This window comes from Saimiri boliviensis, chromosome 10 (assembly GCF_048565385.1).
Source record: "Saimiri boliviensis isolate mSaiBol1 chromosome 10, mSaiBol1.pri, whole genome shotgun sequence".
Taxonomy (NCBI): domain Eukaryota; kingdom Metazoa; phylum Chordata; class Mammalia; order Primates; family Cebidae; genus Saimiri; species Saimiri boliviensis.
The window spans coordinates 29,630,638-29,657,091 of NC_133458.1; the positions used below are offsets into that span (position 1 = coordinate 29,630,638).

Genomic DNA, 26,454 nt, shown 5'->3' on the forward strand with positions numbered 1-26,454 from the left:
TCTCAAGTTCAGAATTTTCAGGGAACTCGAAGAGCTCCGTGTTTCTGTAGCAAGGAAATCACTTTGACTTTGAAGTGGGAGGCACAGGCCGCCGGAGCGGTTTTGGACAGGTGGCGCGTGCGCTCTGGAAAGCTGAGGGCTGACAGGAGATGGGGCTTTCCTGAGAAAGAGAAGAAGGGGCCCAGGATCCTACAGCCTACGAAAATGCACCAGAGGAATGGAAACAGCCTAGAGCTGGTGTCAAACTCCCACAGCAAGTGCCAAGAGCCCAAGACAAGGTGTCAGACCAGCGCCAGCGTGTCTCTGCGCTGGCCGCGCCCAGTCCTCTCCAGCTTTACGCACGGGCTTGGCTCGCCCTCTGGTCCCTTCGGGAAGGCAGGGGAACTCCAGCCGCCTCTCCTGAGGACAAAACTTTCCCTACAGACGCGGGCCTTTCTACCAGGGAGTCCTAAGGGTAAAAGAAGCCAGCGATCAGGGCTCTACATCAGGGCGAGGGACAAGCTGGAATGGCCATGGCTGGCCTCGGAGAGGGGCGCACAGCCTGTTGGCGGGTGGCAAGACCTTTGAGTTAATGTATAATTGTGAGCAGATGGCGGGGGCTGGCGGCAGCCCGGGGCCTGGGCCCAGCTAATGAGGGACAATTAGCCCCAAACCCGGTGGGGGTGGTTGAGAGAGTCAGACAGTGAAGGCAGATATTTGCTCCTCAAACAGTCTAGTGCGCTGGGCAGAGGGCTGAGTGGCAGAGCCTTTGGGCTGGCTAGGCCCCCCTGCCAGGGCCCTTTACCACTTTTCCCTCCCCCATCACCTCTGGGTCGAAAGCCTCTGTTTGTTCAGACCCAAGAGGGCGTCATAAAGGCGGAGGGAAAGGGTAGTTTATGGGGTAAATCGCTGCCACCACCATCTGCCAGGGCTTGTCCCTGCTCCCCCTGATACCCCTATCTCCACCCTCATGCAGCTGTCTATAGGAATAGCTGGTCAGGACATGAGACTTGAGCCCCTAGATGCACGGCACATCTAGCAGGGAGGGACGAGGCAGGGATGGGGAACTAAGAGCAGGGCTACCACAGGCCTTGCTGGGGACTTCCTCCCACCAAGGCATGGCTAAGTAGCGTGACCAGCAGTCCCCAGCTGCCCTGGGATGGAATGACTGTAAGGGCACTTGGGCAAGTGCTGTCCTGCTTGAGGTCCTGAAATCACCCTCTGCAGTCAGTCTCCCCCGTACCCCAATATCAGCTGGAGGATGCTGGAGGAGAGTGGAAGAGGAAGACAGTAAGTGTCAGGGTAAAGGGAAAACCCACTTATGTGAGACATTTGGCCTCTGAGAGCAAGATTTCCCAAGCCTAGGATCAAGCTGAACTCACAACAACCACTTTCACCCCAAAACCTCAAAGCATCTACAATGAAATACAGTCTTCCACTCTCTGATTTCTGGGTCTAATTTTATTGCCCTACACCCTGCCTGCTTTCAGTCTGACTTTGGCAATGGCTTCACAGACTCTGAGATGGGGAATGGACCCAAAGAGTTTTCCATGTTAGCACCTTCACACCCCCAGGGATCTGCCCAAGACCCTGATGGCTGGCAACGAAGCTTCCACGCACTAGAGGCTACGTCTCATTTCCAGCATCCCACTACCACCTGGCCAGCTACTGATGCCTCTCACCTCGCCAGTGACCCAGACAACCTGTAGCATCTTGTGGTAACAACAGTGCCGTTACTAATTTAGAGTCTAAAAGCATCAAATTCCTAACAGAATGGAGCCTGATAACATCTAAAGATTGAAGGAGGAAAATCCTGCTGCAAGTCTCCTTATACACACCCACATGCATCTCTGACTATCCTGAGGCTTATTTCCACCACACTACCATTGTCAGTGTCCTGAAGTCCAAGATCCTCCCATTTCCAGGCAAGAATTCACACTTGTTGTCACCTCAGTCAAGGAGTCAATTGGAGAATTGGTGAGGACACTCTCTGGGGACAGCTGGTGCTAGGGGACACACACTGTTCTCCATTCACTCTCGTTGTCTTAGAGTGCTAGGAGCCAATTCAGTCAGTATTTAGGCAACAGTCTGTATATTCATTTCTCTTTCACAGTAACACACACGACTCAGGAGTTGACCCCAAAGCCCAGTCATGTGCATTGTGGCTGGGAAGCTGTGTTGGTGGTATGGGGAGGCATCTTTTTGCTTCTGTGCATTCGAAGCCTTAAGGACACAGCCTGAAATTCCCCATCTTCCATGCTTAGCATATCCTTCAGGAGTACTGGTCCTTGTGTGGGTGCACTTTTTCCTGCATGAGAATGGCTCTGTCTCTGCTTTAGGGTAATAGGTGGACACAAAGTGGGCTCTGAGGATTCCTCATGGAAGGACAGAGTGGGTCATTGGCTGTGGTTTGCCCTGTCTCGGGGCTGGTGTCTGTCAGCCCATGCACACCTCCCTCCTCCTCTCTCCTCTGCTCATGGCCTGTGACATCATTGGCTACTCCCAGAAGGCTGCCCTCTGTTTTTGAGCTCAGACTCTCTGTAGCTCTGGACCCCCTGGCAGGGCTGAAGCAGGAGCAGAGTGGAGGCTGTTGCTAAGACCAGACCATCACCACCCCTGGAGCTTGCAGGGGTCTCAGAAGCTGAGACCTCCCACTGAAGCTCCCACCTCATTTCCTCCACACAGGTAGCTCACCTGCAGGCTCATTGTCTGCCCTGCCTCTCATGCTGTCTCCATGCCTCTGTGTGGCCAAACCCAACTTCTCTCCCGTTCTGTCTTTGCAGCTACCACCCTCCTGCCCTTTCCACCCCCTTTCCTGTTTTTCCATCTTGCAAGCGCCAGTTATTTTTCAGACATGTTAATATGAATGTTGGGAATATGTGGTGTGGCTATTGAGAATGGGGTTTCTGTTTGTGAGTTGGGGCACAATGATTTAGGTTTGGAGATTATTTAGGTTTGGATACTGAACCTGCATCCCCACTGCTTCTTTGTATTCTGGTCACTTAGGAGAACTGAGTCCTGTCAAGGATTTAGGGTTTGGCTGATAATTTGAGCTCTTTCATCCTGTCTTGGCAGTCCCTTACATTCTGTTTGACTCTCTCCTCTCCATTGTTTTTGTGGCAATTACACAAACGTGAAGCAGGGGTGGGAGCAGAGAAAGAGAGCCCAGGATTAGGAGCCAGAAATTGTAGCTTCTGGTGAGGAACTGACTTCTAAACCTTGAGTTGTACTCTCTGGACGGCCCCTGACTTGTGGCAATCCCAATCTGTGCCTCAGTTTTCTCTTTGGAAAACCTCTGCCTTCCTGCCTGACTTTTTGGAAAGATGAAGATTTGAAGGGGTCTGTGCCTCTACCTACCTAGAAAAAAGTGAGTAAAAGCCAATTTAGCTATTGAACTTAATAATTAGACTCTGGATTCCAAACTCTTTGTAATTCTTTGTTTCACTAGTGCTAGTCTCCTTTTTACAGATGGTCTGTAATCCGCTGGAAAACAAAGACTTTACCCTTTTCTGTTTACTGCCTTCATTCTGAACAACCAGCAATGTGCTCATGCTTAATATCTTATTCAGCATATAACTGCAGATGAATTAACTGAGCCAAGATGGCATGCTTATTACAAGAAAGTTCTGTGCATAAGCTGTTCCTTGGGGTGACCTCCAGCTTTACCAGGCATGAAAGGAGGCATCTTCATCTCTCATTGATTACTGATGAAAGTAGGAGAGGTATGGTGGCCTGTGAACCTGTGTCCCTTGCTGCTCAGAGACTCTCTTGGGCTCATGATGGTTTCTGTGTTGGTCAGCAGACAGTCCTCGCCTGCTTCTGATCCCCTCCCTTCAATATGCCTTTGATAAAGGGATTAGTTGAATGAATGAGTATCTGATACCAGAAAGGTGGTCTCTGACATTGAAGCTTCACTGTGAGATCTAGAACTCTTCAGAGTTAATAGGGATGAACAACCCCAGCAGGTTAGAGATGCTAAGAATGTGCCTCTTAGGAGAAGCTGGCACTTCAGGTGTGTTCGTCTCTACGCCCAGTGTGTAGGACCAGAGCCTCAGTGCCTGGGGGGTAGAGCTGAGCCCCAGTTTCCCCAGAGCTTCCCGGAGAGTATAAAAAACATAGGAGCAAGCCCTTTTGAAGTGCAGCATTTGGTTGGCAATTTGGAGAGCCCAACCGAGACTGTCTAATAGTGAAGGAGGACCCCTGAACTTGGGGACCCCAGGATCTTTGGCTCAGGTGTGTCATCCAGGACTGAGAAGGCTTAGGAGCAGTTGGAGACAACAGCTGCCCATTTGCAAAAGGGAAAGCTTGAGCATTTGAAAGCATCATCGCTTTCTACCACCCCAACCTTTTGTAATGAATGTGTGGGAAATGAGAATCCTTCCAATCCTCACAGCCCCTTGTTAGGACTTGAAGAAAGATCCAGTCTCCAGCCAACCTGCAGTGTTTTCGTTTTTATCACATAAACGTTTAAATAAAAGAAATTCAAATTTTCTAATTTTAGCCAACCCACAGGCAAATTTTAGAAACCTGATCTTCTATCACAAGACGCTACCTCCCAAGACCATTTCAAGCAAAAGACCTCACCCAAGTAACCCCCAACCCACCCCTTTATTGCAGACCTGGGCCCCAAGCTGGAAAAGGAGAAGAAACTTGCCTTGCCAGGCTTCCCAGCGGTGGCTCATCCTTCTGCGAAGAGCGTCAGCCTGGAGCATGCAGCAGGACGGTGAGGAGTCTGGAGGAAGTGGGAAGACAGGGAGGACAAGAGAGACAGGGGAATCCTCAGGGCTTTATGTCCATCAACCTTTTCATCTGCCATTGGCCGGTGTTCTGGGGAAGCTTTTTCCAGTCCCTCCCTTCCTGCCCTGTCCTGCTTTCTTTAGATCAGGAGAGTCAGCAGGTACAGGCAAGGAACAAAGACTCACCCGTGAGCTATCTCCCTAAGAAAGCAACTTATGTTGATTGCCTGAGGGCAGCAAGAATGCGGTCTCCCGGGAGAGGACGTTCTCTGTGGTGGGAAGCCAAGCTGGAGGGGCCTGAGTAATCCTTTCCGCAGCGGGGCAGGGCAGTGGGAGAGGTGGTGTGTGGATACCTCTGTCTCATGCCCAGGGATCAGTAGCATGAACCAGCTCGGGGGGCTCTTTGTGAATGGCCGGCCCCTGCCTCTGGATACCCGGCAGCAGATTGTGCGGCTGGCAGTCAGTGGAATGCGACCCTGTGACATCTCACGGAGCCTGAAGGTAATGAGCCAGCACCTTCACACAGTGATAGGGACAGGAAGCAGGGAGAAGGGGCTCCTCTGAAAGCAAGAGCCTGGTGCTGTTGCAAGCTTGGAGGGCTTTTGGGACTTGGGTCGCTCTTTTCAACCTCTTGGAGGTTGAAAAGGGGAGCTTCGGGCCCTCAAAGGTGAGGCTGGACTCCCAACTCCATGGTCTGGTCCAGTAAGTCTTGGCTTTGTCTTGTAGCCTCCTCTTGTCTCAGGGACCCTCTCCCTCCTTCTGCCCATTATGCCTCACCTGTCCCTGCTTCTCATCTGCCTCAGGTATCTAACGGCTGTGTGAGCAAGATCCTAGGGCGTTACTACCGCACAGGTGTCTTGGAGCCCAAGGGCATTGGGGGAAGCAAGCCACGGCTGGCTACACCCCCAGTAGTGGCTCGAATTGCCCAGCTGAAGGGTGAGTGTCCGGCCCTCTTTGCCTGGGAGATCCAACGCCAGCTTTGTGCTGAAGGGCTTTGTACCCAGGACAAGACTCCCAGTGTAAGTATGCTTCCCTCCCCACACTGAGGCTGGAAAACAGGCTTTCTGGGGAGACAAAGAGCATTTCTTATTTGGCAATGTGGGCATCCCAGGCTGGTGACGGGACTCCTGGGCTCTTCTGACCCTTAAGTTTTTCCTTTGAAAAGTGGTGGTAATAAGAGAAGTGGAAGGAGAAAGCATAAGAAAGCATAGAGGGAGAGAGGAGGCTGCTCTTGGGAACAATGTGTGGGTGGAGACAGAAGGGGAGAAAGGATATTAAGAGGAATGTCCTCAGGGTGCAAACGGGGTCTGAGCACCATCTCTCCACTCAACACTCCGACACTCCCAGGTCTCCTCCATCAACCGAGTCCTGCGGGCACTACAGGAGAACCAGGGACTACCGTGGGCACAGTTCAGGTCACCAGGTGGGTCTTGGAGTTAGTTAGTCTCCGGGGCTAATCAGAATCAAATGCCCAGCATTTTATAGCCGTTTCTTAAAAGGGCTTTCTCAAAGCCCTGTCTCGTTCTTTCTCGGTTCACCTCAACGACCCAATAAGGAGGACTGGGCAGGGAGTCTTATTCTCTCCTTACAGAAGAAAATTGAGGTCCAGAAAAGTGAAGTAACTTACTCAAGGTCACCAGCTAGCTGATGGCAGTTCCTGGAACAGAACCCAGATTCCCTAGCCCCTGGGTTCACAGGATCTATTGAAGAAGAGGCAGGACTGGGTCTCATACCCTCCCTCTGCCCCGTGCATAGCTTCTTAGAGCATCATTCATGTTCATTGGGATCACACACACCTGGACCAAGCCTGCTGCTGATCCCCCCAAACCCTTGCACATTAAGCATGCACCCCACTGTGGTATTGAGCACCCTTTCCACCAGGTGACCCTGCAGTGACCTCCAAGTAACTGTGAAAGCCCTAGCATCTTGGCTCTGCCCTTCCACTCATGGTGTCTCCTGGCTGCAGCTCCAGGGACTCAGGGACCCCATCTGACCAGAGGAATCACCATCACAAACCACAACAAACTGTTGTCTTTTTTTTAGTTGTTTCAGCTCCCGCTCTCCCCACTCCCCATAGTGGCTCTGAGACTCCCCGGGGTCCCCACCCAGGGACCAGCCACCGGAATCGGACTATCTTCTCCCCAGGCCAAGCAGAGGCATTGGAGAAAGGTGCTGGGCTGGGGGAGATGGAGGGTCAGAGAGTCCTCGGTGTCACACGGGGACAGTGGCCCTGAGGCCTGTGGGCAAAGGCTGAGAGGTACAAGCTGTGAGTGGCCCTGCCTTGAGGAGGAAGGTAGTTTCGGGTTGTAGCAGGTGGGGAGTGTTGCCTGAGGGGAGATCCCTGCCTTGCTCCTCTCCTGGTGCCCTTACTGTGTGAGCCTCTATCTCCGCAGAGTTCCAACGTGGGCAGTATCCTGATTCAGTGGCCCGTGGAAAGCTGGCTGCTGCCACCTCTCTGCCTGAGGACACAGTGAGGGTGAGTGAGCTCTGCAACACTGTACACAAACCACAAGGAGGAAGAGTCTATGCCGGCAGGGTTTTGGGTTCCAATGGGGTGGAGAGGGGAGGTGAGAAGGTGGACGCAAACTTGTTCGGAGCAAAAATCAGAGATGAGACCCTCCTTGTTCACCTTCTGCTGACTGCTCTCCTCTCTTCCCCAACCAAAACCTTTGAGTTGAGGAAGGGGCCAGAGAGCAAAAGCTAGGGCAGGGAGGAAGGATGTCAGGCCCAAGGAAGGGTCAACATTGTGAGTTCAGGCTAGGAAGGAACATGTGGTGAGATCAGCAGGTGCCAGACATCATAAAGTACAACCAGTTGCATTGTCCCTGTCCTTGCTCAGGTCTGGTTTTCCAACAGAAGAGCCAAATGGCGCCGACAAGAGAAGCTCAAGTGGGAAATGCAGCTTCCAGGTAATTGCTCTGTACCATCATCCATTTGCCTGCCCATCCATCCATCCATCCATCCATCCTCCATTCATCCATCCATTTATCCATCTACCCATGTATCAATCAATCAATCCATCCATCCAGTCACCCACCTACCCACCCACTTACCCTCCATCCATCCATTTATCCTCTATCCATCTATCCATTTATCCATCCATCCATCCGTCTATCCATCCATCCATCCAGCCAGCCAGCCAGCCAGCCAGTCATCCATTCCTCCCTCCAGCCAGCCAGTCACCCACTCACCTATCCATCCATCCATCTATCCATCCATCCATCCATCCGTCCATCCATCCATCCATCCATCCATCCAATCCATCCATCTGTCCATCTATGCATCCATTCATCCATCCACTCACCCACCCAGCTACCCATTTATCCACCAATCTATCCATGCATCCTTCCCTTCATCCATCCATCCACCCATGAATCCATTTATTCAGCCATCCAGTCACCCAGCCACCCACCTATCTACCTATCCATTTATCCATCCATTCACCCATTCATCCATGTATCTGCCCATGCATCCATGAATCCATCCACCCACCCATGCATCCATCCATCTATTTTTCCATTCATCTATGCATCCACCCACCCATCCATCCAACATTTACTCAGCATCTCCCAAGTGCCAGACCCTGTGCTAGATGCTGGGCACACACAGTCCCTGCTCTTAAGGCTGCACTGTCCCCAGTACCATCACTGGAATGTAATCATTCTTCTCCAGTTTCCCAAGGACCTGTCTTGGGGAAGAGGGCAGTTTTGGGTTAAAATATCCATCTCCTCCCACCCCAGCCAGGAGTTGCTGACTTTCCTAGATCCTCCTTGCATTTAACCTTCCTGCTTCTCACCATGTTCCTCCTGCACCCAACCCCAATTCCTCCTTCTGGGTTCACTCTCATTTTACAGGTGTTTCCCAGGGGCTGACTGTGCCAAGTGTTGCCCCAGGAATCATCTCTGCACAGGTAATCGAGAAGAGAGAGGAGTCTGTGCCCTGGAAATACTGAAGGGCTTATGACTTCTCCCATTTCTGGCCTGAGCCAGGATCTCTGGCTCCTCAGGACCCCACAGTGTCCATGTCAAGAAAGTACTATCCCCAAAGTCTACTATGTGAATGGTGCTCTCTGGAGTTGAGCAGGATACAACCTGGGTGTCAGGCAGCCCTGGAGTCCCGGCATTCTAAACGGGAGGCATCAGTGGCAGCTAAGGTTCTTCTCTTGCTTTTTTTTTTTTTTAGCAGTCCCCTGGCAGTGTGCCCACAGCAGCCCTGCCTGCCCTGGAACCACTGGGTCCCTCCTGCTATCAGCTGTGCTGGGCAACAGCACCAGACAGGTGTCTGAGTGACACCCCACCTAAATCCTGTCTCAAGCCCTGCTGGGGTAAGAATTCAGGCCAAGCCTCAGTACTGCAGGACATGGGGAGAGCCAGCTGACTCAACCTCCAAGAGGGCATGGATCTCCAGTGGGGGTCATCAAAGGAAACTCGATACAGCTTTCCTCATTCTTTGCATAGCCCACAAACTTAAGGAGACTAGTAACCCCTGAGTCTATGGTATCACTGACAGCCATAGCAGGTAAAGGGTGTGAGACTGGGATTCAAGTGTGTATATGCAGGGTTAGAAACTGATGTCTCAGCCTCTCTCCCTCAGTGACTTTGAGAGGTGGGGTGAGCGCAATAAACCTAAGTTTCCTCTCTGTCCCTGCAGGCCACCTGCCCCCACAGCCGAATTCCCTGGACTCGGGACTGCTTTGCCTTCCTTGTTCTTCCTCCCACTGGCCCCTGGCCAGTGTTGATGGCTCTCAGGCCCTGCTCTGGCCTGGCTGCCCACTACTGTAAGCTTGGAATGAGGCAGGAGTGGGAAGGAGATGGCCTAGGGAGGATCTAATACCATCCTGCCCATTGTCCTTACCGTCCTGCCCATGCAGACTATGGCTCCTTCCTCCTTCCTGTGATCGCTCCCTCCTGTGCGCACCTTGTCTGGCCCCGCCTTGCTGCCTCTCCAGCACGTCACCTGATTGGAGGGGCTGGTGAAGCGACACCCACCCACTTCTCACACTGGCCTTAAGAGGCCTCCACTCAGCAGTAATAAAAAGTTTTTATTAGCAGTAGTTCCATCATTCATCATGTTTCCCCTGTGAGCACCCCTTGCCCACTCTTGTATTTAACAATTATAGACAGTTTGCCCTATCATCTATTTACATCTATGTTTCTACCATCTAATCTATGCGTGTATGTATGTATGTAGCCAATATATGTATCTAAACGATGTACTTATCTATGCATCAATGCATCAATTTATCTTATCTATGTATCTCTGTGTATTATACATGTATCTATCTTGGTGTTTAAGTGCTCATATGCCTACATGTATGCACATGTGTGTGCATACATACACACACACACAGATATTACATCATGGCATTTTATTCCTAAGTCTTCTAGCATGCATCCCCCAAAATAAGAAACTTGTCTTACATAATCACAATATCATTTCTTCATCTAAGAAAATTTACTGTAATTCCTTAATCTAAGAAAATAGACATTCATTCCCTAATTGCATATATATTTTTGTCATGGCAGCAAACAGAGTGAAGTGCCATTTTTCATATTCTGCTTTCCATATGTAAGTGCTTTATTTATACATGCTCCAGGGGCATGTTTACTTAGTTCTTTTGGCAGTAAGTTCTAAATATTCCCAATTCTGTCCCTTCAAATAAAGGTCTAGGCTTTTCCTGAGAAGTCTTAGGATGTGGAGAAAGGGAAGAATATGGGAGAAAGCAGGTGAAGAAGGGGATATTCAGAAAGGAGGACAGGCTCATCCTTCCAAATTCTTTCCCTTTTCAAAGGCAGGGGATGGATGATGGTGCAGTGCTGGTGGCGGGGTTTGTTTACGCCTATCTGGGATAGGTACTGATCCAGACGATGTCCTTCAAGAGGTCTCTTTGTTATCAAATACTGTGCTGTGCTGTTTAATAAGTAGCCACCAACTGCATGTGGCTATTTGAATGTAATTCACATTTTTTAAAAAAAGTAGAAGAACAATGCAGTTCCTCACTCACACTAGCCACATTTCAAATGCCCAATAGTCACATGTGGCTTGTAAGGACTATAGAGCATTTCAGTCATTGCAGAACGATGGGACTGCACAGCTCTAGAATGAAATTTCAAGGGTAATAGAGCACATCCTGCCCCTGCCTTGCCTTCTCTACTTTCAAGCTGGAGGCCCTGCTGGGCAGAACGGTCCTGGGAAATAGGTGAGGTTTTATGGGGTGACAATCTGCACAGTGAAGATTAAGAACAAGCATTCACTTCAATGACAGGACTAACATAGGCCACCGAAGGAGCTGTCTCAGCTGAGGTCTCATGGTTGTGTTAGTAGTGGCAGCTCATCTGGAGCAGCTGCTGTGAAGATGCTGGCTGCACAAGGGGAGGCACAGTGGGGTTATGTGCTCCACAGGGACAGCAGGAACTGGAACAGGCACGAGCCACGCCCCCAACCGAGTTGGCGGGGTGGGAGCCCGGTGCTCTTGGACACAGCTGCAGCTACCCAGCTGTGGCTCCAGACCTAGTCATCCCTGCACTCTCAGGGCCCCAGGAAGCCCTTGCCCTGCAGATTCAGAAGTGCCTGCTCCCACTCCCTAGCTTCTCCCTGCTTCTGGAGTCCACTGTGGTGTGGAGCAAAGCTGTGGCTGCGCCAGGATGCTATGCAACCTGGCTAGGTGTGTGTGTGCTCTGGGTGGCACTGACACACCAGCCCTACTACCACCTTGGCCCCCTCCAGACTTTGGGTGCCAATGAGTGCAGGAGAAAGGCCATGGGGAGAGGACTGAGGGCATCTTGGTGTGGGCCTGCAGGCACCCCTCAGCACAAACAGCCTGGGTGCCATGAATAGCATGTTGATAGTGGGAGGCAGACAGGTTCCTGGGTGGAAAGTGGCAAGTTCCCAGTGAAACCCCACCTTTAAGCCACGAACAGCCTGAAGCCTGGGGGCCAGGCTGCCAGTTCTGGGTGAAGGAAGACTCCCAGAGTGAGGACTTCATTGATGACCCTTTGGTCAGTGGGATGGTGCTTTTTCCAGGCCTGCCCATGGCCACCTATGGACCTGTCAGCACACACTCTTCCCTTCTGAGCTCATAAAAACCCCAGGACTCAGCCAGAGTCACAGAGACATCGGGACTACCAGCTACAGGAAGGAGTTACCCACTTCAGGTTTCCTCAACTAGTTGGAATGGCCTGCCAGCAGAAAGAGGCTACCTACTTCCAGTCTCCTGAGAGCTGTTCTTTTGCTCAATGAAGCTCCTCTCTGCCTTGCTCACCCCCAAGTTGTCCGCATAGCTCATTCTTCCTGGACATGGGGCAAAAACTCTAGATCCACCAAATGGCAGGAATGAAAGAACTGTAACACAAACAGAAATGAAACAAACCCTCCACTCACCACGTTGTGGGTGATGAGAAAGAAAGAAGAGTTGTGATCCTTCAGGGAGTCCAGACCTAGGGGCTCCTTGAGCCATGGCTGTGACATTCTCTTTGGGGCCCTGTGATTCCTGGCATCTCCACGCTCCCAGGCACCACTGCATTCCCCAGTGCCTGCAGTGGAAGCCCCTTGTGGTCCTGCTGCAGCCTTGCACAGAGCCGTGGCCTGTCAACACCTGGAGTGCCTGCCCCGCCACAGCTGGCATACCTGATTGTGAACAGTGGCTAGACCCCCAGCTTGTTCACACACCTCTCCCCCCGCTGCTCCACTCCTGGCTTGCTCTTGGCAGCTGTGGGATCCAGGCCAGTAGCACAAGCTGAGTGCAGCCTACCTGGTCGAGTGGGTGGAATGAGCAAAACTCAGGCAAAGGCACCACCAGCCACAGAGGTTTCCAGACAGAACAGTGACACCTCAAGGATTCTGTGACAGTTGGTCACGTGGGGAACGTGGCACAAGATTGTGTGTGTGTGTGTGTGTATGTGTGTGCATGCATGCACGCATGCATGCTCATGCATCTGAATGTGTGCAGTATTTCCACCCCATCCACGGTTTTGTTTTTTGGGTTTCAGTTACTTGTCATTAACTACAATCTGAAAATATTAAATGAAAAATTCCAGAAATAAGCAACTCATTGATTTTAAATTGCATGTCACTCTGAGTAGCTTGAGACATCTTGTATCTTCATACTGTCTGTGTTACCTGCTCACTAGCCAGTAGCAGTCTTGATTATCAGATAACTACCATGGCATTGTAGTGCTTATGTTCATGTTACCCTTATTTTACTTATTAAAATAAAATAGCCCCTAAGTGCAAGAGTACTGATAATTTCATTTATCATAATTGTTCTATTTTGTTATTATTATTGTTTACTTCTTACTGTGCTTAATTTTATAAATTAAACTTTATCCTAGATGTGTATGTATAGGAAAAAAGAGTATATGTATGATATGGTACTATCTGTGGTTTCAGGTATCTGCCCAAAGTCTTGAAACACATCTCCTGCAGGTAGTTGTGGGGATTAGAATGCTGAGGAAGAGATGCTGCATTAAATGACCTCCAAGGTCCTATCTCTCTGAAGAGTGTACCCCACTGCACATATGTGGCCTATCTTTTTTTTTTTAAACAGGTTATTTCTCTGTTGCCCAGGTTGGAGTGCAGTGGTACAAGCTCAGCTCACTGCAGCCTCGACCTCTGGGCACAAGCAATCCTTCTGCCTCAGCCTCCCAAGTAGCTAGAACTACAGGTGCATACCAGCATGCCCAGCTAATTTTTTTGTATTTTTAGTAGAGATGAGGTCTCACTATGTTGCCCAGGCTGGTCTCAAACTCCTGGGCTCAAGTGATCCTGCTGCCTTGGTCTCCCAAGGATTACAGGCATGAGCCACTGCACCCAGCAGGTGCATATTCCTAATACTTTCTAGGAAAGGAGATGCCCTGCTCTCCAGTAGTCTCACTTGTCATTTGACTGATCTATTACTGGACTGAAATTTTAAAAAAATCTTTTATATGTCTTGAGGGGTGATATACTTACAAAAAATGAAGTCGTTTTCCTCTATCCAAACTGAATCTCTCTCACATTCCAGTTTCGGCCTTCTCTTGTCAACAGATTTAAAAATCAGACATTCATTATGGTATGGGGCAAATTTTCCAAAGTGGGAAGTAGGCAGCACTGTTGGTATTGAAGAACACTTTAGGAGGCGTTGGGATGCTGCTTCAAATAATACTGAGTCCGAAGTGAGAAAATTATTCCCTTTTCAACTCCCTTTCAATTCTGGTTCTAACAAGGAGAAAGTTTCATTTTTGTCCTAGTCTTTGATGCCTCTTTAACAGCTGTTGGCCTGGTGTGGTGGCTCACACTTATAATCCCGGCACTTTGGGAGGCCAAGGCAGGCAGATCACTTAGGTCAGGAGTTTGAGACCAGCCTGGCCAACATGGTGAAACCCCGTCTCTACTAAAAATACAAAAATTAGCTGGACGTGGTGGCAGGTGCCTGTGGTCCCAGCTACTCGGGATGCTGAAGCAGGAGAATTGCTTGAACTCAGGAGGCGAAGTTTGTAGTGAGCTCAGATTGTGCCACAGCAATCCAGCCTGGGTGGCAGAGCAAGCAAGACTCTGTCTAAAAAAAAAAAAAAGAAAGAAAGAAAGAAAAAAAGAAAATTGTTCATATCCTTTATTAGCAAAGGGAAAGGAACTGCAGGCTTTGAGTCTTGGGCAGGGAAGAAAAGAAAAGTTTGACTAGGATTTAATATTATCACTTTATTTTCATTACATAGGTGCACCTCTTTTTAGTGCACTTTGACTTTGCTTTAGTGCATTTCACAAATACTGCTTTTTAAAAAAACAAATTGAAAGTTTGTGGCAAGTCCATTGGTACCATTTTTCTAACAGCACATGCTTGCTTTGTGTCTCCCTGTCACATTTTGGTAATTTGGTAATTCTTCCAATATTTCAAACTTTTTCATTGTTATTATCTGGTATGGTAATCTGTGATTAATGATCTTTGGTGTTACTATTGTAATCGTTTTGGGGTGCCACAACTCATGTCCATATAAGATAAATGAACTTGGCCGGGCTCGGTGGCTCACGTCTGTAATCCTACCACTTTGGGAGGCTGAGGCAGGTGGATCACTTGAGGTCATGAGTTCGAGACCAACCTGGCCAACATGGTGAAACCCCATCTCTACTAAAAATACAAAAAAATTAGCTGGGTGTGGTGGTGTGTGCCTGTAATTCCAGCTGCTTGGGAGGTTCAGGCAGGAGAATCCCTTGAATCCAGAGGTTGCAGCGAGCTGAGTTTGTGCCACTGTACTCCAATCTGGGTGACAGAGCAAGACTCTGTCTCAAACAAAATAAAATAAAATAAAAATAAGATGGTGAACTTAATTGATAAATGTGATGTGTGTTCTGACTGCTCTACTGACTGGCCCTTCCCACTTCTCTCTCTCTCTCCTCAGGCTTCCCTATTCCCTGAGACACACAATATTGAAATTAGGCCAATGAACTCTACAATTCTCTCTTAGCGTTCAAGAAAGGACAGCCACACGTCTCTCACCTTAAAGCAAAAGCTAGAAATGATGAAGCTTAGGGAGGAAGACCTGTTGAGAGCTGAGACAGGTGGAAAGTGAAGCCTCTTATGCCAAACAGTTATTAGCAAATAGTGGATGTAGAAGAAAAGTTCATGAAGGAAACCCACCAGCAAAAAGAGCATGACTCACTGCAGGTTCAAATGATCATTAGCATTTTTTTTTGAGATGGTATCTTGCTCTTTTGCCCAGGTTGGAGTACAGTGGTACAATTTCAGCTCACTGCAACCTCTGCCTCCCAGTTCCAGCGATTCTCTTGTCTCAGCCTCCAGAGTAGTTGGAATGACAGGCATCTGCCACCACACCCAGCTAATGTTTTTGTATTTTCAGTAGGTACAGGGTTTCAACCATGTTGGCCAGGCTGGTTTTGAGCTGCTTACCTCAAGTGATCCTCCAGCCTTGGCCTCCCAAAGTGCTGGGATTACAGGTGTGAGCCACCATGGCTGGCCGATCATTAGCAAATTTTAGCAATAAAGTATTTTGAAATTAAGGTATGCATATTGTTTTAAAGACATAATGCTATTGCATACTTAATAGACTACAGTATAGTGTAAGAATAATTTTTATATGTCTGGGGAAACCAAAAAATTTGTGTGACTTGTTTTATTGCCATATTTGCTTTGTCACAGTGATCTGGAACCGAATCCACAATACCTGTGAGATATACCTGTATTTATTGTTATAGTCATTTTCCACTTATGGTAAGTGATTCTGGTTTTCCATTTTATGATAGCGATAAAAATATTCCTTTCTAAATAAATGTATTTAAGAGTCTATGTCAATAAAAATATTAATAGGGCAGATGGTAGGTAGATAAAGGTCAAAATCACAAAGACAGTGCAAGAATGACAGACATTTTGGAAACTGCTTTGATTGAAAGAATGGTGACATTAGAGTCAGATTTGAGTCAGAAGCCTAGCTGTGTTGTGATTATCATAAGACCTTGGGCAAATCACTTTCGCTGTCTGTAAAAGGTAAGAAATCGGCCAGGCGCAGTGGCTCACGCCCGTAATCCCAGCACTGTGGGAGGCTGAGGCAGGTGGATTACCTGAGGTCAGGAGTTTGAGACCAGGCTGGCCAACATGGCAAAGCCCCATCTCTACTAAAATACAAAAAAAAAAAAAAAAAATTTAGCTGGGCGTGGTGGCAGGTGCCTGTAATCCCAGGTACTTGGGAGGGTGATGCAGGAGAATTGCTTGAATATGAGAGGTGGAGACTGCTGTGGATCTAGATCACGCCACTGCACTCCAGCCTGAGTGACAGAGAGTCTGTCTCAAAAAAAAAAAAAAGGTAAGCAGTGGTGGAGGAAGTGCCCACTTCACTGGATCAAAGGTAATGATGGGTGGGAAAGTTGGGTAAGTCGTGGTAGGAGGAGGTAAAGTGGCCTATAAGGGCATAAGGTGTTATTAACATTATCCTGTGCCCACAGGATTAACAATCTTTCCTTCTTTCTAAATCAAAAAGATATTTAACGTTATAACTGGATTCTAAACCCTTCAGGGCAATGTTGGCTCCTAATAGGGTCACTGGAAAAAGTCTAGTGGTTCTGGACAGGGATAGGGGAGGATCAGTGGAAGAGCTGCTTGCCATTTGGTCTCTCCTGGATAGAACGTAGGGCAGCCTGGAGCCTCTATTTTCACCCTCATCCAGACCCCTACTCTATACTGAGTCAGCAGCACACAAGGATGTTGGGGGTGGCCTGTTGTGATGTATTGTTGCATAAAACAGGTGTTTTGCTAAACTGGGTAGGAAAAGTTGTAACAGACATTCTTCTCTTCGATCTTGACTCTGGGGTTCCTGTTCCGTTTAGTGTAGTCGTTTTTCCTGGAGGATTTGGATTTTGGTAGGTGACATCCCATTGACCTGGAGAGGAAAGGGGAAATATAAATGGTCAGCAATCAAGTCAGTCATTTGCTGATCTCTGGTTTTTAGAATACTTGGTAAGATCCTGTGGGAGAAAAGAGAATAAAGTGATTTATCCCTTTCTTGATGAGGGATCCACCCTAGACATATGTGAAGTTCTTTCTTTCTTTTTTTTTAAAAAAAAACAAAACAGAGTCTCGCTTACTGTCACTAGGCTGGAGTGCAGTGGCATGATCTTGGCTCACTGCAACCTCTGCCCTCCAGGTTCAAGCGATTCTCCTGCCTCAGCCTCCACTTTGGGAGGCCGAGGCTGGCGGATCATGAGGTCAAGATATCAAGATCATCCTGGCCAACTTGGTGAAATCCCATCGCCACTAAAAATACAAAAATTAGCTGGACGTGGTGAAGTTAACTTACAGAAAGAATCTTAATAGCTCTTGATTCCAGTTCTGTGTGATGAAAGCGCTCTGCACAGTAAGCCAGGAAAGTGAGGTCCATTAGGAAGGGACAGGACTAAGAGAAACGAGGTGCCTCGAAGAGTGTGAACAGGGAATGATGGGTACATGTTACAAAAGTAAACAGTGTGGAGATAAGATTGGACATTGAGATGAGATTGGATAGATGGATCTGGCCCCAGGAAATGCTTTAGGAGAGCCCTAGAAGCAGTGCTTCTGGAGAAAAGCCTGGGACCAAGTGGGGGCCAATGATAATTAAGAAGGAGCAAGCAGGCAAGAGGCACTGTTAAAGAAGAGCCCAGGAATTTGCAGGATTTGATGAAGAAAGTAAAAGAAAGGGTGGAGAGATGGTGCTGAAGTCTTGAGCCTGGGCATTTGGGAGGAAGGAACGCCCACGATGGCCCTGGGGAATGCAGGAAAACAGGATGGCCTTAGGAAGGGAAGGTGAGCAGGCTGATATCAGCTATGCTAATTTTGAGGAAATGGCAGGACAGAAGTCAAGTCGACTGTCTATCAGGAGGTTGGAGAGATGTGACATTAGAGGTCAGGAGAGGGATCAGGGCTGGAAACAAATATTCAAGAGCCCCAGGGGTCCAAGAGGTAGGGATAGAAAGTGGATAGGATAGAAAACACATCTTTTTCTTCACCTACACACATTATCAAAGTCATTCATTTGCCTTAAAAATAGGGTGAAATGGTCAGGCATGGTGGCTCACGCCTGTAATCCCAGCACTTTGGGAGGCCAAGGCAGGCAGATCACTTGAGGTCAGGAGTTCAAGACCACCACGGCCAAAATGGTGAAATCCCATTTCTACTAAAAATGCAAAAAATTAGCCAGGCATGGTGGAGCATGCCTGTAACCCAAGCTACTCGGGAGACTGAGGCAGGAGAATTGCTTGAACCCTGGAAGAAGAGGTTGCAGTGAGCCAAGATCGTGCCACAGCACTCCAGCCTGGGTGACAGAGTGAGACTCTGTCTCAAAAAAGAAAAAAAGAAAAAAAAAGAAAAGAAAAAGAAAAAGAAAAAAGGGTGAAATTCCGCATCTTAATGGAGAGAGAGATGTACAAGAACACCTCACCCTGTCCCCTCCAGGCTTGCTTGCAAGCCCACGTGTCACTGTGGCATAGCAGTGGAAAACCATCTCCCCTCTCTAGCAAGCCCAGGTTTATAAGCTCTCAAGGAATGGCACAGATTTGGAATAAATGTCTGGAGTTGATCAAATCATGGGACAGAAGTCAGCCTGGGAGTGCATTCTGGTCTTCCCATCATATGCTCCCCCACCCACCTCCCTTCTCCTCTTGCCCCTTGGCTTCTGCTCCCCTAGCCCCTTACCTCTTTCTCTCCCTTACCTAAAATTCCCAGATACACTCTTTGGTAATGTCTTCGCTGTCTGCCAACAGCGTGCCGCTTTGGTCAGCTCGCATGTAGAAACCATTGGGGGCCAGTACAGTGAGTAAGTTGCTCCCCTGAAGCTCTATACAGAAGTTGAGGGCAAACTTGCCCCAAGGACGAAAGGTGCCAAAGGGTGTTATTGACCAGAAGGATCCTCCATGTGCTGGAGAGGGAAGAGCTCAGGTTGGTAGGCCATTCATAGGCGAGTCCTCCAGTCAACCTGGCCTGGGAGGGGCTTCTTGGAGGCATGCCACCCTCCCCTGGCTGCCCCATCCTGCCTGCATTGGCAGGTCCTTCTATGGAAATGCAAGAGGGCCAGTAGGATTCCACTGGTCTGTTCTGCCAACCCACTCTGGGACTCTGAAGTGTGAAAACAGACTGAAGTCCTGTTTCTCCTTTTATAATGAGCAGGCCCTGAGTGGCAGGCCCTGAAGTCTGAGCTGGGGCTAAGTCAGGGGCTAGACTGCGAACCCTCAGGTGGGGAAGAGGAGCCACTCACCCTGGAAGTGGTAGATACCCTGTCGGCAGGGTAGTAGGTGAATGCGGTCGGGCTGATCCTGGTTGCACTGTATGAGGTCACGGCCTGATGAGGAACCCACATAACCATAACGACCTCGCAATACAAGAAAGGGGCGGTTGGCAAATAAAATCCCAAATTCCTCATTTGGGCCTGAAAGAAATGGGAATGAGTTATCTGGTTGGGCTGCCTCTGTTTTCCCAAGTGAAGTAGGAGCAAGGGACACTAACTGCAGATGGGTGTGGTCAGTATTTTAACACTGAATGAACACTTACATGTCAGGTCTTATGGTGCTTGTGAAATGTTTGTGAGAGTACCTAGCACATGTGAAACCCAAGAACCTTTAATATTCTTCCTTCTTTTGAGGTGTGTTGATGTGTTTAATCCTCATGGCAACTCTGTGAGACTGCAGAGTTATAGACAATGAAATGTCCATGGAGATGCTTTGCTCAAGAGATGACAAAAATTCAGTGATTGAGCGAGTACAGACCCAAATCTTCTGACCCCGACTCCAGTGCTCTTTGTTGTTGTTGTTGTTGTTGTTGAGATGGAGTTTCACTCTGTCGCCCAGGCTGGAGTGCAGTGGTGCAATCATGGCTCACTGCAACCTCTGCCTCCCAGGTTTAAGCGACTCTCCTGCCTCAGCCTCCTGAGTAGCTGGGATTACAGGTGCACACCTCCATCCCTGGCTAAATTTTTTATTTTTAGTAGAGGCGTGGTTTCATCATGTTGGTTAGGCTGGCCTAGAACTCCTGACTTCATGATCTGTCTGCCTTGGCCTCCCAAAGTGCTGGGATTACAGGCATGAGCCACTGCGCCCGGCCTCCAGTGTTCTTTTTAACAATCATATTCCACCTCCCTCTAAAAGTCTCCCTGACTTGGAATCATCTGGCAGGAAGGCTGCTCCACCCACCTGGAAGGGTGGAATTGGCCATCAGCAGACCGTTGGCTGCAATGCCCAGGAATCGCCCACTGCAGGACTGCAGGATGATCCTGCCACAGTTCCAGTGCATTTGGAAGAAGGTGTCAGACTCCAGGGGGTGCCCATCAGCCATCACTGCCCTGTGGCGCCTCTGGAAAGCATGTCAGGAAGAGAGATGAAGAGTAAGGACTGACAATCTCAGTTTTCTTCCCACCAGTTTTATTCCTAGAGCCTCTTCCCACATCCCACCCACCAGCCCTTTTCATGCTCCCAGAGTCGATGCCTTCAGAACCTTTTTGGAAAATGTTCTGTGGCCTCAGCTCTCCTCCTTCCCCCAGTCCGTGCTGTATCCCAGGGCACAGCATAAAAACTAGGCTAGAATATCATAAGGAGAGAAATAAACCTCAGCCTCGACTTCAAAATCATTTTGAAGTAGATCACAGACATAAAAGTGAAAGCTAAACTATGAAAGATGTAGAAGAAAACATAAGAGAAGTTCTTTGCAACTTTGGAATAGGCAATGATTTATTGGGACAAGAAAAACAGTAACCATTTTAAAAATGGACGAACTGAACTTCACTAAAATTAAAAACTTTCTTCTCAAAAGACCCATTCAACATATAAAAAAGCACGCCCCAGGCTGGGAGAAAACTTTTGCAATACATATGTTTGGCAAAGGATTTGAATTTAGAACACATAAAGAACTCTTACAACGCATTAATAAGACAAACAACCCAATAACAAATGGCAAATGATCTGAACAGAGATGTACAAATGGCGAATGAGCACACAAAAATGGCCACTGTGGCTCACACTTGTAATCCCAGGACTTTGGGGGGCTTAGGCGGGTAGATCACAAGGTGAGGAGTTCAAGACCAGCCTGGCCAACATAGTGAAACCCTGTCTCTACTAAAAATACAAAAAAATTAGCCAGGCATGGTGGCACATGCTTGTAGTCCCCACTACTCGGGAGGCTGAGGCAGGAGAATTGCTTGAACCCAGAAGGCAGAGGTTGTGGTGAGTCAAGATTATGCCATTGCACTCCAGCTTGGGCAACAGAGTGAGACTCCATCTCGAAGAAGAAAAAAAAAAACAACAAAAAACAAGATTCTAAACATTACTAAGTATAATGTAAATGTGAATTAAATCCATAAATTATATATCAGATGGAGTGGCTAAAATACAAAAGATAGATAATCCAATAGCCAGCTTTACCGTTGGTGAGAATATGAAATTCTTAGAGCCCTCATACATTATTGAAAAGAATGTAAAATAGTACAGTCACTTTAGAAAACTGACATTTTCTTATAAAGTTAAGCACATATCTATCATACAATCTAGTAATTCCACTCCTACCGTATTTACCCAAGATAAATGAAAATATAAGTTCACAAAAAGACCTGTACATGAATGCTTATAGCAACTGTATTCCTAACAGCCCAGACTGGAAACAACGCAAGTGTTCATCAACAAGTGACTAGATTAAACAAATCATGTTTATGAGCAGCATTACAGAATACTACTCGGCAATAAAAAGGAATGAACTCCTGATACATGAACACTATGGATGAATCTTAAAAACATTGTGCCAAGCAAAAGAAACATATATACCATACATATTGTATGTTTCCATTTATCAGACATGCTAAGGTAGGTAGGCAAATCTAATTCACAGAGACAGAACACAGATCAGTGGTAGCCAGGAGAGGGAGCGCAGGGGTGGAGGGGAACTGACAGCAAAGAAGCAAGAGGGAATTTTTCAGTGTTGGAAATATTCTCTCACTTGTGATACGCTTATGGCATGGTTGCATGGATGGATACACTTGTCAAAACCTACTGAATTTTATACTTAATGGGTGCATTTTATTTATAAAATATATATAATATACATAATTTATACATATGTGTATTATATAATTTACATACATTCAAATTATACCTTAATAAAGTTGCTTTTTATTTTTTTCAAAAAAGAGGCCCCATGGCTGGGCGCAGTGGCTCACACCTGTAATCCCAGCACTTTGGGAGGCTGATGCGGGTGGATCACAGGGTCAGGAGTTCGAGACTAGCCTGGCCAATATGGTGAAACCTCGTCTCTACTAAAAATACAAAAATCAGCTGGGCGTGGTGGTGGGCGCTGGCAGTCCCAGCTACTCAGAAGGCTGAGGCAGGAGAATCACTCAAACCCAGGAGGCAGAGGTTACAGCGAGCTGAGATCACACCACTGTATTCCAGCCTGAGTGACAGAGTAAGACTCCATCTCAAAAAAAAAAAAAAAAAAAAAAAAAAAAAAAAAAAAAAAAAAAAACCCAAAAACAAGCAAAAAAGAGGCCCCACTGGGTGAAAATGAATGTTTATCGATAAATGCCTCCACAGCCCACATCATCCTCTAGTCATTTGCCTTGAAAAAGGAGAAGGGCTGGGTGCAGTGGTTCATGCCTATAATTCCAGTACTTTGGGAGGCCGAGTCGGGAGGATCGCCAGGTCAGGAGTTTGAGACCAGCCTGGCCAATCTGGTGAAACCCCATCTCTACTAAAAATACAAAAATTAGCTGGGCATGGTAGTGCTCCCCTCTAGTCCCAGCTGCTGAGGAGGCTGAGACAGAAGAATCACTTGAACCTGGGAGGTGGAGGTTGCAGTGAGCCGAGATCGTAGCACTGCACTCCACGCTGGCAACAGAGTGAGACTCCATCTCAAAATAAATAAATAAATAAATAAATAAATAAATAAATAAATAAATAAAATAAGTAAGAAGAAAAAGGAGGAGGAGGTATCGGGAGGGAGAGCTCAGAGCTTAAGGTTTCTTTTGCTCAGAAAGCTAAGGTCTCACCTGGGCTAGGTAGTAGCCATTGGCTGAACGAAGTTGCACAGCGGAGCTCTCACTGTCACATTCAAACTGGAACAAGGACATTGGAGTTAAGCGCTCAGAAGCGGCACACACCTCATCATCTGCAGAGGAAGCGCATGTCAGTAAAAGCTTCACCCTCAGTCTCAGCCCCTCATCCATGCTTTATGGCCGGGGTTCTTTCCCTCCTCAACCTTGATCACTTTCTGTTGGACCATGGCAGGTCTGGAGAAGACCCAGGGCACTTTCTCCTAAATCCCATACCCATGCTTTTCTGTCCTAATCGATGGCACAAAAGATCCACTTGGGACTCCAAGATCCTCCTTATTAGCAGATTCAAAAATCCTTGCTGATCCCAAACACATTTTCCTCTTTTCAGCAGCCACTCCTTCCTCCCTCCACCGCTGTGTTGGGCCCAGCACTTGCCGTAGACGACTGAGATGAACCGCCGAGTCTTTGACCTGAGGCTGACCCAGACTGGGCAGTGCTGTAGGATGAACCACTCCTCACCCCTCACAGGGTTGCAGCCCAGGCCCAAGAGCAGATGCGTGCCCTGTGGATATAACATGCCTCCTTCTCCATCGCACAGTGCCACAAATCCTCCAGGCCGCACTTGCATGTGAAAAGCTGTCTGTGATGAGGGTTGGGAGAACAGCCGGTCTACATGGGACAAGAAGTGGTGTGTAGAGGTCTCCAGGTGGTAGCATCCATCTCGGAAATGCAACAGGAAGCCACATTCCTCCAGGCAGGGAACTGCTGCGTCCACCCAGATACGGCCCATAGTGGGGTCGGCCCGGGCATAGCAGCGGTGGATGGGGCTGTAGAGGATCACGTGGACATGGAGGGCTGGTCGGGGGGTCCACATGTGGTAAGCTGAGAGGACCCGGGAAGTGCAAAACACATCCTTGCCATTGGACTCCAGATAACGACCAGAGATGAGGCACTGGAGAGTCCACTTGCTGTTCCGGTGGAAACGCAGCAGGAAGCACCCATGGTGGCTGGTCCTTGGGCGGCCATAACACACAGTGCCATCACACTCACACAGCAGGTAGAGGCCCTGCACACTCTTTAGTCGTACCACGGCCTGTGTCTCATGCTCATTGCTCACCAGGATCTCCCAGGTCTGGACACATCAGGAGGGAAAAGAGGGAAATCAGTATCACCAAGATACCAGACCCAGGAGCCCTGCAACAGTCATGGCTGGCACCACCCCAGCACCTTCATCAGCACCACCCACCTCCCCTTTCCACATCAGCCCTGGTGTCTCCTTGCTGTCAGCTCTTCCACTTTCCCACTCTCTCCTGATCAAAAGATCTCTGAGCCCTTCCACCTCTGCAGAGAGACGGCAAGATCCAAAAAGAAGTTCTAGATGTCCACTTCCTTCAGCTGACAGAAGGTAAACCTCTCTCCCTTCTTAATCCCACTGTTCAATACCTGATTTTTAAAGAAATGCTTTGGTTTAAGGCTTCTTTTTTCTTCCTCACTGTTGACCGCAGAGAGCACACTTAGCCAATATCTCCACCCCCAAAGATTGCCTCCCTAGCATGGCAAGACAGGAGCAAAAGCTCTTATAGGCAGGCCGTGGCTCCAGGGATGAAGATGGGAGCATGAGCAGTTCAGATGCTATTGTCTGGTTCAGCCGTGATCAACTTTGTTATAACAGGAAGAACTTCGCCCCTGCCTCACTCTGGCACCCATCCCAGAGGTGCCTACATTCCTCTCTAAAATGAAGACCAACACTGCTAGGGCTTCTGGAGTTCCTCATTCTCAAGCCACAACCAGAAGAGAAACACAGGCTTTGCAGTAGCTCCACTGCTCCAACTTCCTCTGGATGCCCACAATTCTGCTTTCCACCCTGGGCTCTCCACTTCTCCTCTTTATGACACAGTACCCTATGCTGAGATGCGGAACAGGGGACAGTAAGAGCAGGACAAGGCAGCAAGGCCAGGGCTGATGCTTCACCTTGTGGAATAAGTTGAGAGGTAGGAGATGGGGCAATGGGGTCTGTGAACAAAAGCCTGGAGTAGAAAAGTCTCAGGCCTGGCAATGGCAGAGCCTAGGAAAGTGATTAGGTTGAGTGTACAACTTGCTTTCATATACAAGCAAGTGCACACACACACACACACACACACACACACACACACCACTCAGAAAACTGGTTCCAGTACACGTTTGCTTTGTCACCTGTCTTCTGCCCAAACTCTTCGCGGTTGCAGTGACTGTATTCTTGCATGCCTCAAAGGTGAGGTAGGTTCCTGCCCAGCTGATGAGCCCAACCCTTAGGTCCTCAGTCTTGGGATGTCTGTGTATCCACTCCACCTCATCCATGGGGCCGACACCACAGGTGATGACTCTGTCTGGCCCAGCCTTCCCCCTTGAAGTGAGGTTCCACAGGCCATAGGGCCTGTAGTACCCACCAGATGTTCCCAGAGGGAACTTCCCAGCAGAGGCTGGCCTGGGGCCCAACACCTCTGTGACCCGGCAGCATTGTGACTGTGAGAGCAGCCTCTTATCCCACTGCAGTGGGGAAAGGACCCTTGCTCAGCAGCATTAATCCATGGCCTAGACAAGATGGGTCCAGAGCCTATGGTGTTTGTTTTCCTATTCCCCTCTGGGTACCAAGCTAGGCTGAGCTGAGACCAGGATCTGGAACTTCAACCTGTGAATTTAGGCAAGTCCCTCCCTTTCTTCACCTCTGTTTCTCATTCTGGTAACAGGATAGAAATCAACCTCTTTCCTCCCAAGGAAGTGGGTTCTGCCTGGCTCCCTTGCAGCTCAAGTATTTTATTAAGTTCAAGATATCTAAGAAAAATTTATCAGCTTTTATGGCCCTTAGGAGGATGAGGCCAAAATGTTCCAGATGTTGCTTTGCAGGGAGTATGAGGAAACCCTAATCAGCAGACATCAAATAATTCATCAGGAAGCCTGGCTCAGGACCTGGGTAAGAAAGGCCTTGGTGGAGAGAGCACCAAGCACCTCTCCTCAATCCCAGCTGCACTGCTGGTGGGTAGCACAGCTGGCTGAGCAGTCAGAGCTCCTGCAAGGATATGTTTCCCCTCCAAAGAGTCTCTGAGTGATCATCTCTGGGACTCGCTTCCTGCAAAGCTTGAGAAGAAAACCTAGCTTAGAACTGGAAGATATGACATGAAAGAAACAGAAAGGCAAAAAGAAGTGATGATGAGTTCTGCCTAAGCATGGCTAAGATCCAAGGGAAAATGGGCAGTCAGTCACACTAGAATAGG

The 26,454-nt window shown here is 48.4% G+C and overlaps 2 protein-coding genes across 2 annotated transcripts; one reads left to right on the forward strand and one right to left on the reverse strand.

Moving 5' to 3' along the window:
• The first annotated feature begins 5,093 nt into the window (after window positions 1-5,093).
• Window positions 5,094-12,454, forward strand: PAX4 (paired box 4). The gene is made up of 10 exons (XM_074378823.1): window positions 5,094-5,216; window positions 5,519-5,734; window positions 6,063-6,138; window positions 6,759-6,884; window positions 7,109-7,191; window positions 7,555-7,624; window positions 8,570-8,625; window positions 8,898-9,039; window positions 9,366-9,492; window positions 12,226-12,454. Exons 1-10 carry the CDS (start codon window positions 5,097-5,099, stop codon window positions 12,452-12,454), a joined length of 1,245 nt encoding a protein of 414 aa, XP_074234924.1. The 5' UTR covers window positions 5,094-5,096.
• A 4,103-nt stretch (window positions 12,455-16,557) lies between these two features.
• FSCN3 (fascin actin-bundling protein 3) lies at window positions 16,558-25,719 on the reverse strand. The gene is made up of 7 exons (XM_003921021.3): window positions 25,397-25,719; window positions 23,639-24,335; window positions 23,198-23,316; window positions 20,358-20,517; window positions 19,427-19,597; window positions 18,885-19,090; window positions 16,558-17,080 (listed from the first exon to the last, which is right to left on the reverse strand). The coding sequence occupies exons 1-6, from the start codon at window positions 25,538-25,540 to the stop codon at window positions 18,885-18,887; spliced, it is 1,497 nt and encodes a 498-aa protein (XP_003921070.1). The 5' UTR covers window positions 25,541-25,719; the 3' UTR covers window positions 16,558-17,080.
• Between the last annotated feature and the right edge of the window lie 735 nt (window positions 25,720-26,454).